The sequence below is a fragment of the Spodoptera frugiperda genome, chromosome 19 (assembly GCF_023101765.2).
Source record: "Spodoptera frugiperda isolate SF20-4 chromosome 19, AGI-APGP_CSIRO_Sfru_2.0, whole genome shotgun sequence".
NCBI lineage: Eukaryota > Metazoa > Arthropoda > Insecta > Lepidoptera > Noctuidae > Spodoptera > Spodoptera frugiperda.
Window position 1 is genome coordinate 5843895 of NC_064230.1, and position 16925 is coordinate 5860819.

At 36.8% G+C, this 16925-nt stretch overlaps 2 protein-coding genes across 2 annotated transcripts; one reads left to right on the forward strand and one right to left on the reverse strand.

Annotated features, from left to right (window-relative positions):
- Positions 1-50: 50 nt before the first annotated feature.
- LOC126911806 (zinc finger protein 83-like) lies at positions 51-5730 on the reverse strand. The gene is made up of 2 exons (XM_050700679.1): positions 5544-5730; positions 51-4579 (listed from the first exon to the last, which is right to left on the reverse strand). The coding sequence occupies exon 2, from the start codon at positions 4531-4533 to the stop codon at positions 2200-2202; it is 2334 nt and encodes a 777-aa protein (XP_050556636.1). The 5' UTR covers positions 4534-4579; positions 5544-5730; the 3' UTR covers positions 51-2199.
- Positions 5731-6201: 471 nt separating this feature from the next.
- On the forward strand, positions 6202-16531 carry LOC118280956 (zinc finger protein 878-like). The gene is made up of 13 exons (XM_050700721.1): positions 6202-6679; positions 7069-7203; positions 7642-7798; positions 8553-8702; positions 9564-9736; positions 10257-10387; positions 10952-11026; positions 11429-11564; positions 12488-12624; positions 13375-13513; positions 14314-14427; positions 15025-15222; positions 16042-16531. Exons 1-13 carry the CDS (start codon positions 6572-6574, stop codon positions 16273-16275), a joined length of 1887 nt encoding a protein of 628 aa, XP_050556678.1. The 5' UTR covers positions 6202-6571; the 3' UTR covers positions 16276-16531.
- Positions 16532-16925: the final 394 nt, after the last annotated feature.

Consider the following 16925-nt stretch of genomic DNA (forward strand, 5'->3'; position numbering starts at 1 on the left):
ATGTAACTTATAAACATTTCATTGTAAAACATAAAATATTACGATAATACAGATCATCTCTTCACTCTTTATACATGTCAAAGAAATTAAATAAAAAACGTCTTTATTTCATTTAACTTAACATACATTTTTCAATGACAAAATTTCATTATATTTTATGTCAAAGGAAAAATAACTTTACGCCTATAGAACTAAAGTTCAAAATTAATTATCAATAACTCTAGGTTCAGTCAATATTAAAAATTTTAACATAAACATCACACATTTTAACTTAAAAATAGATCTGTATACAAAATATATTCCATAATTCTTCTATGTTCCCATATACACATAAATTTGGACTCTATTTACAAACCAATAAGATCGATTTTAGAATAACTATAATACTGTTAAAATGTTATTTTTTTTACATACTGCTATCGGTAGCAACAAACCTTTACTGGTAATAATTAGTGAACGATATTTAAACACGTGATAGTACTCATGATTACAAACAACTTTCCTGAAGAAACTTTTTTTGTAAACTCATTAGTTTTAGTTTTATCATAATAACAAAACAACAAAATTTTATTAGCACGCGCGCGTAAAGTTCCAAAATAGCTACCTAGGTACTAGTCTTCCGATAACGTGGGCGAAATTTCCTTGTTTTGTTATTGTGATAAAAATAAAACGAGTGTACAAAAAAATTTCTTTGTCTATCAATCACGCTGAAACTACTGAACAGATTTTGATAAAATTTGATATACAGACAGGGTACGACCTGGGTGATTGATAGGATGTGCCACTGGTAGAACCTAGTAATACATATAATATATTAAAATAAAGTTAATCTTAACATTGAGTATCTTATTTATGATATTTCAGTCAAAACTTAAAACAACATAATATACATTTAATCCCTAGAAGGGAAAAGCAGAATATAGTCAGCTAAGTTATTTAGTATTTAAGGAAATAAAGATAGATTCAGTACAGAGACAGTAAGCATTGGTTGTCTAGAGCCGATTGAATTACAAAAGATATTGGCTTCGTTACCAGAGGCGTAGCAAGCGCTGTATAGATCTGCCATGTTAATTATACGGGGCCCCCGAGCGTGCATAAGCAAAAATTAAAATCTTCTCAATATTTATTCTTTGAGAAATTAGAAAAGTCCGAATAATCAATTCCTTTTTTTTCGCGTAAAGCATGCTATAAAGTTCAAAAGTTGGAAGAAACTACTTAGGAAAAATAACGGCCCCCAAACACGGGCTTGCAGTCCGGGAAAAGTCATTGGATAATTTCCCCCCTCAAAAAAAAGGTATAACTAATTGGCCCCCAAACAATTTTTTATACGCAACACCGCCAAATCACGCTACGCCATTGTTCCTTACAAAGCGTACAATTTAGTATAACAATAGCTACTGTCCCTGTACTGAATCTATCTTTATTTTCTTACCTGTACCTATACTAAATAATTTAACCGTTTGTAATTACTAATATGTAACACATTTTCAAGTTTTATAAAATAGTATACGAACTTATAACACTATGACATAAACGGATCAATCCCAATAGGTACTTGCATTATGAACATCATAAAATTTAATTTACAACATAGAAATCGAACCTGCGATTTTATAGATAGTACAAAATAATATAACTTTAAATACCTAATAGTTCTTAGGATATCAGAATCCAGTAAAATAACTTAGCATAGTATCTGTCATGCAATTTCATCAATTGAACCATTTGTGCTCTCTGATAAACGTGAACCTTTTTAGTGTGGGTTCACCATGCTTCGGCACTGCAGTGCCGGCTCGACCGGAGTGATACCATGGCCTCACGGGAAACCGACGTGAAATAACGCTTGCGTTGTGTGAGTGTGGTTACCGAAGGCCCGATAACCCCCTTTCCCAATCCACAATTCCCCAAGAACCCTTAAAATCCTAACCCTAAAAGGCAACGCACTTGTAACGCCTTTGGTGTGTCGGGTGTCCATGGGCGGCGGTGATTGCTTGCCGTCAGGTGATACGACGGCTCGTTTCTGTACATTGAATCTTCTGATTTATTTCGTTGCGGGATCCAAGACAGTCATTCATGTCCCTGGGACGTTGGACTTCAGTGTTCCGGTGTTTGCATGGTTGTATCTACTGTAGATCCTGGTGCACAGGAGTGGCAGCGGGAGGTTGTGGCGAACTTGTCTTATTAAAAAAAATGCGTAATCTAAGGAGAAGGAGGTTCCACTTTAACCTGAGTTTCAATAAGATCATGCAACTCCATTTTCACATCCAAAGTCGTACTCTCCGGTAACATATCATGAAACGCACCAAAATTAGACACATCATTCTCTTCCTCGCTCATTTCTGCCGTACATAACTCACTCAAAATCATTTTACTCTTCGACAGATCAGAATTTATCACTTTATACCTCTGTATAGCAAATTCTAGTGAATTGTACGATTGCAAACAGTATTCGCATTTGAAAATAACCGAATCTCGTAAATGCTTTAGTTTATTATGAATATCAATGTAAAACTCGTCGTTGAAATGTTTTATGCAATTTTCGCAGTCTACAGCAAAACTTCTCCTACGCGATCCGAACGTCGCGAGTTCATCGACATCAAAATCTGTGTGAAACTTTTTTATATGTCGTTTCAGAGTTTTTCTCGTACTAAAGTCTTTCATACATAAAATGCATCTCGGTAAAACTTTCTGTTTTATATTTGGCACCAAATTTACATGACATTCATCATTATGGGCATCAAATTTCTCTTGCCCTTTAAACACTAGATTACACTCTTCACACTTATATATCTGATCTTCAGCCAAATGTTTCGTTTGCAAATGTATAGTCAAAGCCTCGTTACTGCTAAACGAAACTGAGCATAGATGACATGGAAACGTATTCATATTGAAAGAGTGTAACAGTTTTAGATGTATCTTGCAAGATTTGGCTGATTCGAAGCGTTTCTGGCATATATGACACTGTGGGAACGCTGTGGAATTCGGATGCTTAGTCCTAACATGTTTTCTTAAACTCCTTTTCTCTTTAAAAAGCGTTTCACATTCAATACACTTATGCCTTTGCATTCCCAAATGCGTATACTCTACATGCCTTCGAATATTTCTTTTAGATTTGAATTGCTTATCACAGTATTCGCAACGGGACCACGAGTCATTATTGTGAACAATTTTGATGTGAGATGCCAAATAGTATTTGTTGCTGCAGATTTTGCCGCAAAGCTCGCATTCTACCTCTTCATCTGTTGTGTGTTTCAACTTTATATGATGTTTCAATGACCGATCACTGTAGTAGATCCTATCACAGTGCTTACACTTAAAAGATACCGAATCTTCGTCGATATTTGTCGAAGATATGTTAGAGTCTGCGATTTGGGCTTGCGGATGGAAAATTCTCGTATGAAACTCTAAACTTGATATATCTGTGAATAATTTATCGCAATGTGCGCAGGAGTTTACGTTCGGAGGCGGCAGACAGACAGTCTTATGAGCAGTCATTGTCTCTTTACTGAAAAACTTGTTAAAACACACGTTACAAGTTGATAGAGAGTATTCAGTGTCGTGGTTGACTCGCATATGGTTTTTCAGCTCGTATACAGTCAAAAACGAATTCTCGCAGAACTCACAAGCATATATGTTATTCGAATCCATTCCGTATTGTTTTAGTAAAGATTTTTTGCAGTATTTGTAAAAGGATTTAAAAGAATGTTCTATTTTTACGTGCCGTCGCAACGAGGGCTCATCATCAAATGACTTATCGCACGACTCACATTGATACTCCGCATTCCGAGACTCAATTTCAGAAGTCTGATGGTGATATTGTACATGGGAGTCATAATTATCTCTTCCTACAATAACTTTGCAACAAAAATTGCACGTTAAATGCTCCTGATTATCCGAACTATGTCTCGTTCTTGCATGCCGACGCAAACTCTGATTGGACGTGTAAACTTTCGGGCATATATCGCATTTAAACTCCCCTTTTTCCCCATGAAACATTTCTATATGTCTCTTCAAATTTCTATTATTTGTGTACACTTTTTCGCACAAATGGCACTTGACAAGGTCTCGTTCAACAGAATTGTGCACGGATTGTATGTGAGCTATTAAAGACTGTTTTCCTTTAAAGATTTTATTGCAATCATTGCATGTAGGGTACTCAACGTCTGGGTTATGAAGCTGATTCATATGCCGTTTTAAATTGCGTTCAGTTGTGAACGTTTTTTCGCACAATCGGCATCGAATTTCAAAGCCTAAGCCCTGTAAATGCACGGTGATCATATGGGATACTATATTCTGTTTTCTGGTGAAGATTCGACCGCATAATTCGCATTCAGGGAAGGGTTGGTTGTAGTTATTATGTCCTCTCGACATATGTTGTTGTACGCCGGCTAAACTGCCAAAATTTTGGCCGCAAATATCACATCGACATGACGAGTTGATATGACAGTTTTCTATGTGAGTCTGGAGATTATATTTTCTCGTAAAAGTCCGCGAACAGTAGTCGCATACGAAGTCTAAAGTGTTGGGATACATTTTTGAGATTCTTCTTTTCTGTCGTGTTTATTTTGATGTTTTAGATCTGAAATTAAAGATTTTTTTAAATTAAAAGTTGTTTTTAATATGTTAATAACGCAATCTGAAGAGAATAATGAGGATAGTGACTCAGCAACGCAAGTGTGTGTGAGCCATGCTTCGGCACTGCTATGCCGGCTCGACCGGAGTGATACCACGGCCTCACAGAAAGCCGACATGAAACAACGCTAGCATTTTGTTTCGTTGTATGAGTAAAGTTACCGGAGGCCCGATTACTCCCCTTCCCAATCCCCAATTCCACAACAATCCTTAATTTCCAAACCCCCTAAAAGCCGGCAATGCACTTGTAACGTTTATAGTGTTTCGGGTGTCAATGTTCGTTCACCAGCTTTTACAATAAAGAAAATGGTAAAATAATGAGTGTACTGGGTGGGACTGCCTCATTGTCAAGTTTGTAAGAAAAACTGCTGAGCAATAAGATTTTAAGAATTAAATAATAATGTTATTAGTACTAGACTGAGATTGTGAAAGACTCTTAAGTAGTAGAGGCGCATAGTCCAGCAGGGGACTATTGCTGTTAAGCTGGTTTAATAGCAAGTAAATAACTATATTATAGTGACTTAGAAAACCAAATGAACAAGGTTTCCCCTACAATCTATGTTTTAATAGTTCATATTTTAATTTTAAGTGAAACTACTCAATCGTATTACAATACAATTTAACACAAAGCAAGATCATGACCTGGATTCTTACATATGACACTTTTCCACAGTCAAAAATACTATTAGGAGTAAAGAAACTTAATAAGTTGTGAATTTTATGCTTATATTTCATGGTTTAAGCAAGGTGTCTATTTTCTATAGTATTTCTTTAGTTAGTCGCTGTTTGACTACAAAATATGTTGCCACGTCCAACTAGATGTAATTGTGGTGTCGAAATAACTTTATACTAGCTTGAAAAGGTATTACTGAAGAATTTTAAGCACAAAAATAAATGAAAATAAAACTCACGATTAAATCCATTTTTGTGACTTTCACCATCACGATATTATTATTTATTTCGTTTCATAACACATTATTTTAACAATACCATTGACAGATTGTCTGGTCTATTGTTATTTCGTAAATAATCAAACTCCTTGCGAAATGCAATTATTAATTTTGTTGATGCCATAGTACTATGAAAACTCGAAATGAAAGATGAAGTCGACACTGTCTGTAACGATTTCGAAAACATTATTTTGATGATATTGCAATTTTTTTCTGTCCTCAAGCATCATGATATTTTAACCGATGTTTAAATTTTATTTTTGTTTGTATGCGTCATCTTTCAGGATTGATTAATTGTTTAAATTTCTAATCCAAAACAAATAACGAGAAAAATGCGACTTTTGTTTTTGTAGTTATGCACAAAATGACATTGACACTGACATTTGACAGCAGATCACATCGACGCCGGCAAAATGACTGCGTTCATATTGAAACAAAATTTCTAGACTCTGTATCAGAGGCGGTAATTAAGTAATATCAATGCAATCTTTTGTAAAACAACATTTTATTTCACTTTATTAAAAAATACACATGAGAAATACATAAAGCGATTAGTATAATAAAAATAAAATAGTAATTAAGTTATTCCTTAATTATAAAATACGAACGCAACTGTACGAAATGCCAAAATTGTTTGGGTTATCGTTTACTTGGATTGATTGTAAATACGAATAAATACCGAAAAACAGCTAAAAATAAAAATATTGTATATATAGTGAATAAATAAATACTGTAATACAAGTAACGGATCCAAAAAATAAACAATATTCGAAAGAAAATTCAAGAATTTTAGTCAACTCAATTTTCTCCCAAACATTTTACTTTGAAAACGAAATATAAATAAAATAATTATTTATTTAACAAAAGTCTAATAGATATGTCATTAAAGAATATATAGATGTATAAATAAGTGCAATAAACCTATACTTTGTAACAGAACAGTGTATTTATTACAAAAATAATATAATTGTATTTTTTTATTTAAAATAATGGAGAAACTAGCGCTTTGTAGGATATGTTTAACGGAAAACGTACGCATGTATTTAGTAGCCGATAAACAGCTGCAGGAACTATATGAAAGACTGACTAATACTCCAGTAAGTTGTTAAATTATGTATCTATAATATTTTTCCAATACATTATTTTATACTAAACAATACAGGACAACAATTTATGCCTGTTTTTTAGCAAGTAATACTTAGTTATCTACCTCCTCCAAAATACTATAACAACCACTTATATCCCTGTTCCTTGAGCATAAAAAAATTATCCACAAAATTGAATTAAATCCCTAATTTTGTGAATTTATTTTTGTCCAAATCTTAAAAATCACGGTATACTCATGTATATTAATGTTCTTCTTTTGCAAAACATTGTGTTATTCAGAGAACATGAGAAATACCAGTCCTTCGTCATGTCACACTCATTAAAATCTTTGCATATACAATAAAAAATTAATAGTTAAAAGTAAATTAAAATCTTTCAGTTTGTAACTGAAGACAGCAGACCGATGTTGGCATGTTTCTTCTGTTACGCCAACCTGAAAAAATGCTGCTATTTCATGAGGAAGTGCCGGGAAGCTGAGGAGGTGTTCCATCAGATGCTCAACAGAGATTATGAAGTGAGTAGTACAGCGACTTTGTGACTGGTTGCGGCTTATTGACATTTTAAATGCGAATATTCGTGAGTTAAGGGTCACGGTGACTACTTACCATCAGGTAGACCATGTGCTTTATTGCTACCATCCTCATGGTATAAAAAAAATACTTAATCATGTCAAAATGGCTGTAAGAAACCGGATAAAATTTTGACAGTGGTAAATTATGATCTGGAATAAAACATAGACTACTTTATCTCATGAATAAAATAATAAATATGTCTATGTCTAATGTTTTAAAATAATCTACAAGATGGATATTGAAATAAAAATTAGTCATCTACCATATTATAGATGTTAAAGATTGATGCATCTGTATAATTCGCGTATCGCTTTTCCTTTAGGGTACCCTAACATTACAAAATTTATTATTATTATTTAATTAAAAAATAATTGTTTCAGCAAAAACCGCCAAAAATTAATGGCTTACCCTACGGTGGTTACATCAGAACTGCTATACAACACATAGACACTACTGACTTGGACACCGGACACATCAAGCAGGAAGATGAGACCCTCAGAGCTGATCTGGGGATGAAGCAGGAGTCTCATGGTGATGGTATGTTTCTTTTTTGAGGGGTTACCCATCCAAGTCAATGTCAAAGCATTTATTTCAATTAATCCTAAATTAGGCACTTTTGAAACGTCAAATTGAATTGTCCGTCAGTGAAGCTAGGTGCGTTCCAAAATGTAGCTTCGAATGGAGAAGAAGGAGCAAGAAACTCCATCATTACTCTTTTCAAAAAATTATTTTTACAATATCTCTGATATATTATTTGATCATTTACCTATTGTAATGTCTTCTCCCATCCAATGTCTTCTCCCGCCTTGGGCGAGGCGAGAGGGAGCGTCAGACTCTTACTGACTAAAAACCACTCCGTTCCTACTCCTGCTTTACGAGCCGAAGTATACCTGCAAGGTAGACTGCAGCTGCGGATCAGGCGTTAGTATTTTGCTGGTCTTTTGGGGATTAAGAATTGAAGGGTTGTTGGGGAAGGGCGGTAATTGGGCCTGTAACCCCACTCACACAACGCAAGCGTCGTTTCACATCAGTTTTCTGCTCAGCCGTGGTATCACTTCGATCAAGCCGGCCTTGCAGTGCCGAAGCATGGCGAGCCCATACTTGAAGGTCGGCAACGCATAAGTTACACCTCTGATATTGTATCCACGGGCGGTGCTGATTGCTTACCATCAGATAATTTATCTACTCGTTTGCCATGAGCTTATGATTAGGGGCCCCCTTGTAGCTTAAAACTCATACAACAGACAATATTAAAAATCTTTCTAACTAAATAATATTATTTCCTTTACAGAAGTATCTCAAGACATAGACAACACCTTCTCGTTATCAGAAGAGTGTCCCCAGCATTCGGATTCAGAAGATGATTTACCTCTAATGAAGTTTAAGACAGAAGCGGAAGAAGATAAAGATATTTTACCCAAGAAGAGAATTAAGAAGAGAGGTAAGGAGATGTGCTTTATTTTCTAACTAATGCTCATGTTTGGATGTTTGTTCGTCAATCACTCTGAAACTACTGAACTGATTTTGATGAAATTTAGTATACAGACAGGGTATGAGCCGACTTGGGTGATACGATATTTTTTATCTTACGGGAACCCGGGTTAAGCCGTTGCAGAAGTTGGTTTATAAACATTCCTATTAAATCACTATTAAAAATCGGCCTCACAGGAAACCGACGTGAAACAAAGCTTACGTTGTATTATGTTATGTGAGTGAGGTTACCGAAGGCCCAATTACCCCCCTTCCCAATCTTCCCAATCCCTGATTCCCCAACAATCCTTGAAATCCTAATCTCCAAAAGGTCGATAACTTTTTTATGGTATAAGCCGGTAAACGAGCTGACGGATCACCTGATAATAAGCAATCGTTACCGCCCATGGGCACTTGAAACACTAGAGGCGTTACATATGCGTTGAAGCCTTATTTATTTTATGTGCGTATACCTACTTATTAACTAAAAACCACGGTTGATTCTGGAGAAAAGCTCTACTAGTTTCGTGTCACAGAGCCTACGAAACTAGTAGAGCTTTTCTCAATTAATGTACCAGTGAGTAAACCGTGATTTTTTTAGTTAATTTAGTATGTCTCACGATAGTTATTATAAAGATATGTGATGATATTGTTTTATATAAGTTTTTAAACTGACATGGTCACAAACACTATTATTTGAACTTATGACGGGATATTTACCATGTTTATTCACTTTGGTGAGTTTCCGATATTTCGGCACTGTTGCATGCGCCATGATCACGGATTAACAGTGTTAATCCGTTAAGTTCTAATAATAATGATATTGTTTCAGTTCGAAAACCGGACTGCAGTGAAATAATACTGTCGAAAGAGGAACAAATACAGAATCTGCAGGCGCGCTCCAAGTCTACGAACTATGTGAACTCTCCGTACAAATGCAACTACTGTTTCAAAGGATTCGTCGACGTCCGGGCTTATGGGAACCATAAGATGAAACATGATGTGGTATGTTTTATTTCTATACATTTTTAACCGACTTCAAAAAAAGGAGGTTCTCAGTTTCGCTTGTGTGTAATTATGGATGTTTGTGGTTTTCAGCAAATTATTATTTTTAAGACTTAGGTGACGGTTTTTTTTTTCTCTTTATTTATTTAAAGGGGCTTTTACGCATAGCGTATGTCAGTCCCATCGTAACCTAATCTATTATAAACATATTACAAGATATGAGCCATGAAAATGACGGTTTTAAGTATATTAACTTTGGACCTTTGTAATTTCTGAAGTTAATAAAAAATTGAAAAGTTTAATTTTTTTTTTCTTAAGCACGTTGTGTTCCCCCGTGTCTCGGCATCTGGACTTTAAAAGAGACTATCTCCTCTGAATTTGTTTCGGCATTTATTCACAGAGTAGTCGGATAGGAAATGTCGGCCTCATCTAGTTATTTAAGAGATTGACGTGTAAAAGAGTTACATTGTAACCTATTTCCAGAAATAATGACTTTGACTTTGACCTTCCCCCACTCCAGCGCAGCGGCCCCCACATATGCGACATCTGCCAGATGCGCTACCGGTCCGTGCAACTTCTGCGCACGCACGCCAACAACGCACACGTCCGGATATACAAGTGTAACAAGTGTGGCTACGTGTCGCATACTGGGTGAGTTCAACACTTAACATAAAATAATATCAGATTATTGTAAACATATATATACTAGAATTGGAACTTAAAACGGGATATTTACCATGTTTTTCAATATATATACATACATATCGTCACGCCTTTAATCCCCGAAGGGGTAGGCAGAGGTGCACATAACGGCACTCAATGTCACTGTACAATGTACTCCCACTTCACAATCTATGTTATAAGTCCCATGTAATAGGGGGTGAGCCTTTTTTTTTGAGGGGGGAAAATCATCCAATGACTTCTCCCGCCTTGGGCGAGGCGAGAGGGAGTGTCAGACTCTTACTGACTAAAAACCACCCCGATGCTTCTGCTGCTTTTCGAGCCGGAGCCCCGGTGAACCCGCTAGGTAGTCCGCATTGCCATATACTGGACACAATTCCAAACTCCGAGCTACTACTGAAAGGTAAACGAGGTACGATAACCTGAAAATAACTCAGCAATTCTTTGCCCGGCAGTCGCACTTGCAATGACTCGGTCGAGGCACTTTATATGTGTGTGTGTATGTATGTAAATAAATTAAAATTATTATTTCAGAAATCAAGCGCGGATTCATGAGAAATGGCACAACGGACATACGTACGAGTGTCAGCTATGCAGTCATACATTCAGGTACGATACTTAAGTATTTAGTTTTATATAGCTACGGTCGTCCCACTGCAGGGCAAAGGCCTCCCTACCCTCCTTCCACTCCTCTCTGTGCAGAGCTTTCTGCGACCAATCCTAATCGTAGGTGTCAAGTTCATCCCGCCATATCCCTCTATTGTAAAATAAAATTTCATCTATGTCTATAATTATGTTATCACCTCGCTGCTATCAGTTGATCATGCGAAAACACGCGCGCGGAATTATATTGTTTAGTTATTGTGATAAAAATATAACTAATGAGTATACAAAAAAAGTTTCTTCGGGAAAGTTGTTTGTAATCATGAGTACAATCACGTGTTTAAATATCGTTCACTAATTATCAGTCACCCTACATACATATATGTGATAGTGATTATTTATTCTCAGAAAGCCGACCTCCTATCTATCGCACATGAGGAAGCGCCACCCTACGGAGCACGTCTGCAATATATGTGGAGACAGCTTCGTGGGCAAACACGGGCTGCAGATGCATAAGAAGAAAACGCATGTGGACTGCGAAAAGGTATTTCAGGTTTTTTTTTAAAAAAACATTTCCCCACATTAGGATTTTCTCCTGTATCGTGTGTGCGTTTACAAACATACAAGTTCACATGCACATGACACCCAGACCCGAAGCAACAATTTGTGGATCACACAAAGAGTTGCTCCGTGCGGGAATCGAACCCGCTACCCGTTGCGCGGCAGCCAGTTGCCCAGCCACCGCACCAACCGTGCCGTCAAACGTCAAATTTTTATGTTGATAAGTCTGCGTTTGGCCACCGACCCGCTTACTGCCAGGACGGCGGCCGGCTCGACCGGAGTGATACTACGGCCTTACAGAAAACCGACGTGAAACAACGCTTGCGTTGTGTTTCGTTGTGTAAGTGAGGTTACCGGAGGCCCAATAATTACCCTCCTTCCCAATCTTGATGTTACTATCAGGGAAAGCAATCGCCGCCGCCCATGGACACTTGAAACACCAGAGGCGTTACAAGTGCGTTGCCGGCCTTTTAGGAAGATTGAGAAGAGCAGAATTGGGCCTCCGTAGGCAATACGTAGAGATGTAGCTTGGTTGTGCATTCTCTATCGCCTATACCACGGGGAGTATCGCTTACCATCAGGTGAAACGTATGCTCGTTTGCTCCTATTCCATAAAAAATCCAATAAATGGCATAGGATGTTTTAAAATAAATCTAAGTAAAAAAGTTACTCGTGTCCAAACTCCAAAGTTGGAAATGGCTAACTTTTCCAGTGTATTGTCGCAGTCTGTTTTACTAAGCTAATTTTTACAAAGAAAATACCAGCTCGGCCGTTCCTCTTCTTCATTTTTGAGGGCTTTGTTATACAAAAATCGCGTAAAGTTGGTTCTATTTGAAACTTTCGAGTTAAATTGTATCGTACTCAGGAGCAATAGCAATCCTCCACATATTTGAATTATATTTCCAGATGACAGATCCCGACAATCCCGACGACCCCGCCACGGGCAGGTTCTGCAAGGAGTGTAACATACAGTTCTACAACCTGGACGCTTGGAAGCGGCACATCTTGAGCTCCATCAAACACACGCTGAAGACTGAAGAGAGGTGAGGTTTGCAAAATTATTTGGTGGTACATAATTATTTTCTAAGTAGTCAAATAAAATACTTAATTAGTATGTTATCTGCTTACTCACCACCGCCAGTAGCAGCGACAATCGCCGCGTCGTGTGTCGCGGAATGCTGCTCATGAATATGAGCCTCTAACAGTTAGGTCCGTGAGTAAGCCGATAACATAATAATTAATACATAATTATTTATAATTTGGGGTAATAATACATAATTATTTTCTAACTAGTCAAATTTAAAACTTTTTTTTTGCAAGGACTCCCCTTTTGTCCCCGAAGAGGGGAAGAGCGCGAGGTGCACATAATGACTTTTAATGCCGCTATATGTATAATGTACACCCACTTTTCACCATTTTTGTTATAAGTCCCATGTAATAGGGTGAGCCTATTGCTATATACTGGGCAAAATTCCAGACTCTTTGCTACTAATGATTAATTTTCGGAATACTGAAAAATGCCCAGTAATACGTACGCAGTCTCGCGTTCGATTCCCATGTCGGGTAAAGAGCTGCTGGGCCTTTTTCGGATTTTCGAAAATCATTCTCAGTTAGCACGGAGTTTAGAATTGTGTCCGGTATATGGCAATAGGCTCACCACCTATTACATGGGATGATGGGACTTATAACACAAATGGTGAAAAGTGGGTGTACATTGTATAGCGGCATTACGTGCCGTAATGTGCACCTCTGCCTACCCCTTCGATACATTAAAATCAATGTATTATTTCCAGCACAAACTGCTCAATATGTCAGTGGAAGTATACAGGTAATGTGTCGTTGGAGACACATATGAAGGACCATGCAAAAGCTATGAGGAGGTCGCGCATCCCTCCCACTGGGAGCAAGGAGAGGAACTTTAGGTGTCAACAGGTAATTCTAAGTCTAAACGTGATAAATATTTATTTAGTACTAAGAATATAGACTTCTAAAACTAAAAGATAAAAAAATTGAAATTTTTAAGTGTGTTGTCAGCCTTTTGGTGGCTATGAATGAGGAATAGGCTAGGAATATAGCCTATTCCTTTAATAATTGGGGTATCTGGGATTGGAAAGATTGGGAAGGGGGATAATTGGGCCTCTGAATAATTACGCAAAAGATATGTCCCTCCCTACTTGAAAAATATATTTAAAATCTCTTTTATTATGTCAATTTATATGGATGCTGAGTCGAGCACATCGAGACATTATTACTTTAAATGCTGTGTGTACTTAATTAATTGTAATTTTCGAAATCTATATGCACAATATCATAATAAGAAAACAACAAAATTTCATTAACACGCGCGTAGTCTTCAGATAACGCGTTCGTCTCGCTGCTAACAGCTGATCATGCAAAAGCACGCGCGCGCGTTTAGTTGTTTTGTTATTGTGATAAAAATAAAACTAATGAGTATACAAATAAAGTTTCTTCGGGAAAGTTGTTTGTAGTCATGAGTACAATCACGTGTTTAAATATCGTTCACTAATTACCAGTCACCTTATATACTAACAAAGGGTTGTCTCTACCGATAGCAGTATATATAAAAAAAAAATTAACAGTATTAAAGTTTTTCTAAAATCTATCTTATTGGACTGTACATAGAGTCCAAATTTATGTGTATATGGGAACACGTGGTATGGAATCACGTGTTTAAATATCGTTCACTAATTACCAGTCACCTTATATTGCAGTGTGGATCCAACTTCGTGACGCGCTCGAAACTACAGAGCCATATAAACAGGACACATTTGGGGCTCAAATACAATAAGAATATTGTATGCGAAGTATGTGGGAAGAAGTGTACGGTGAGTAAAGTAATATTGTGTATTTTAACTATGTAGATAATAGCAGTGGTGTAGCGTGCCTTGGTGGGACCCCATATATGAATTTATTTGGGAGCTCCTGTTTTTTTCTTGTTTTGGGGGGCGGGGGATCATCGAATGGCTTTCCCCACCCTGTCTCTCAAGCCTCAAAGAGGAGACTTACCAATGCTATAAAAGCGATCCCATGTTTGGGGGCCCTTATGATGATGTTGATTTTCCTAAAGTTGCTACCAACTTTTGAGCGTAATTAGTAATACAAAATGTGTCAAAATTCTACCGCTGATAGGTAAATCTATCGTTCGGTAGGTTATTGGAATGCGCCGTAAGTCCATCATTGTATATTTGTACATAAAGTGTAAAATAAAATATAACAAACAATAGTTAGATCAAACGAATCAAATGGCAGCTAATACGTCATTTCTACCTACGAAATTCACCTAGAAGTGACAATATATTTTGGAAAGCATATGTTTCCCTAAGAAAATAAAAAATACGTGTCTAATATTTTACAAGACGGGCATTAAAATAAAAATCAGTCATCTACCCTATTATAATAAATTCTATCTTTTCCCTTCACAGTCAAACGCAACGCTGAAATATCACCAGCGAACGCACACAGGAGAGAAGCCATACTCCTGCTCGTCTTGCTCCAAGCATTTTGTGGACAGCAACCAGCTTCGTATACATACACGGACACATACTGGAGAGAAACCGTATGTGTGTGCTGTATGTGGCAAGCGGTTCAGTCAGAAACCGGCTCTAAATCGACATTATAGGGTGGGTATTTGTTTAACAGTACTTTTTTTATGGAACACGTCGGTAAACGAGCATACGGATCACCTGATGGTAAGCAATTGCCGCCGCCCATGGACGCTTGAAACACTAGAGGCGTTACAGGTGCGTTACCGGCCTTTTTTGGGGGTTAGGAATTAAGCAGTTGTTGGAATCGGGGATTGGGAAGATTGGGAAGGGAGGCCTCCGGTAACCTCACTCACACAACGAATCATAACGCAAGTTGTTTCACGTCGGTGTACTGCTCGGCCGTGTTATCACTCCGGTCGAGCCGGCACAGCAGTGCCGAAGCATGGCGGGCCATCCATGCTACACTAACAATACAATAGATTTTTAGTTTTCAACATGCGGTGTATACTACGACCCTCAGCCCGCAATTAAATGCTCATGCAGCAAATGTGCAACATAAAACACACATAACATGCAGTATACCACTCGACATGTTTTCCTCCTTCACGGAGCATATTCCGGAGGTGTTGACTTGGTGACTCAAATTCGAGCTGCAGGAGCTTAGAAAACTAAACATGGATTTACACAAAAGTAAAATTCAGGGCTAAAATAATTAGGAAATATTTTTCTTGATATACTTAAAAAATATCTACAATGTTTTTTTTTTTATACAGCATACAAATATTGGAATATTGGTGAATTTCATACACTAATTCTAATTAACTTCAAATTAGATTACAATCAAAATAGAAAAGAAAACTCGCCATTTAATTTTGGCGCTAAATTCACAACTAGTGTTGTTACTTACCCATTTTAATAAAAGTCGACTAAACTGTAAACTCAATTCTTTGACAGGTACACACTGGTGCGAAACCCTACACCTGTCAATATTGCTCTCGAACATTCAGCCAATCAAATTCGCTGAAACTACATGTCAAGACTGTTCATTTAAAACAGCCAGCGAACAGAAAGAGTAAAACAAAGACTTCTTTTGAAACGAAAATTGAGAAGAACGCTGAGAATCATGAAAATACTGAAGAATTGCAGATTGATGGGACTTTGCAGGCGATACGAGTTTTCACACGATGATTACAAAATGAAAATGATAAGCTTGTATATTTTTTTATAATAATTGGTTGTAATTCCAACTGCTATATTATTCTATACTAATTCATTTATTTATTCTAGTATTCTTCTTAACAAATATATAATTCGATTCTCAACTCAGCTTTCCGGCCGAAGTCTCGGGCGTATGGTCAAAATAAATAATAATTACAATAATGTATCTTTTCATAAATATTGTAATCACAGTGCTTATTTTTGTTCTATATGTCAATTGAAATTATACGACATTATTGTGTAATATTGTTTTATTTTTTATTCCTCTCTAGTCTCCTCTCCCTGACATAACGCAATGTTATTTGTTTCACGCCACATTTCTGTGAAACCGCTGTATCACACCAGTTGAGCCAGCCCTTTTGTACCAATACATGGCTCTCTCACATGAGGCTAAAAATAAGTACTTAAAATAAACCTATTTTGTTCTAATAACTCTCATTAGAGATAATCTGTCAAAATCAATCAAATCTAAGTTAAAATTGTTTGAAAATATGGATCAAGTTTTATAAAGAGTCATATTTACTTCATTTAGATATACTTATTCCATCTTAAGTACACCATTCAGCAATGAGTCTATATGTGATAGGCATAATTTCTTGATTCCAAACAACAGGAATTAG

Bases quoted from the DNA above. Each gene is read 5' to 3' on its own strand.
- LOC126911806 (XM_050700679.1), bottom strand. From the start codon at position 4,533: ATGTATCCCAACACTTTAGACTTCGTATGCGACTACTGTTCGCGGACT.
- LOC118280956 (XM_050700721.1), top strand. From the start codon at position 6,572: ATGGAGAAACTAGCGCTTTGTAGGATATGTTTAACGGAAAACGTACGC. The intron at 11,027-11,428 runs GTACGATACTTA...ATTTATTCTCAG, and splicing joins CTATGCAGTCATACATTCAG to AAAGCCGACCTCCTATCTAT. The intron at 11,565-12,487 runs GTATTTCAGGTT...TTATATTTCCAG, and splicing joins CGCATGTGGACTGCGAAAAG to ATGACAGATCCCGACAATCC.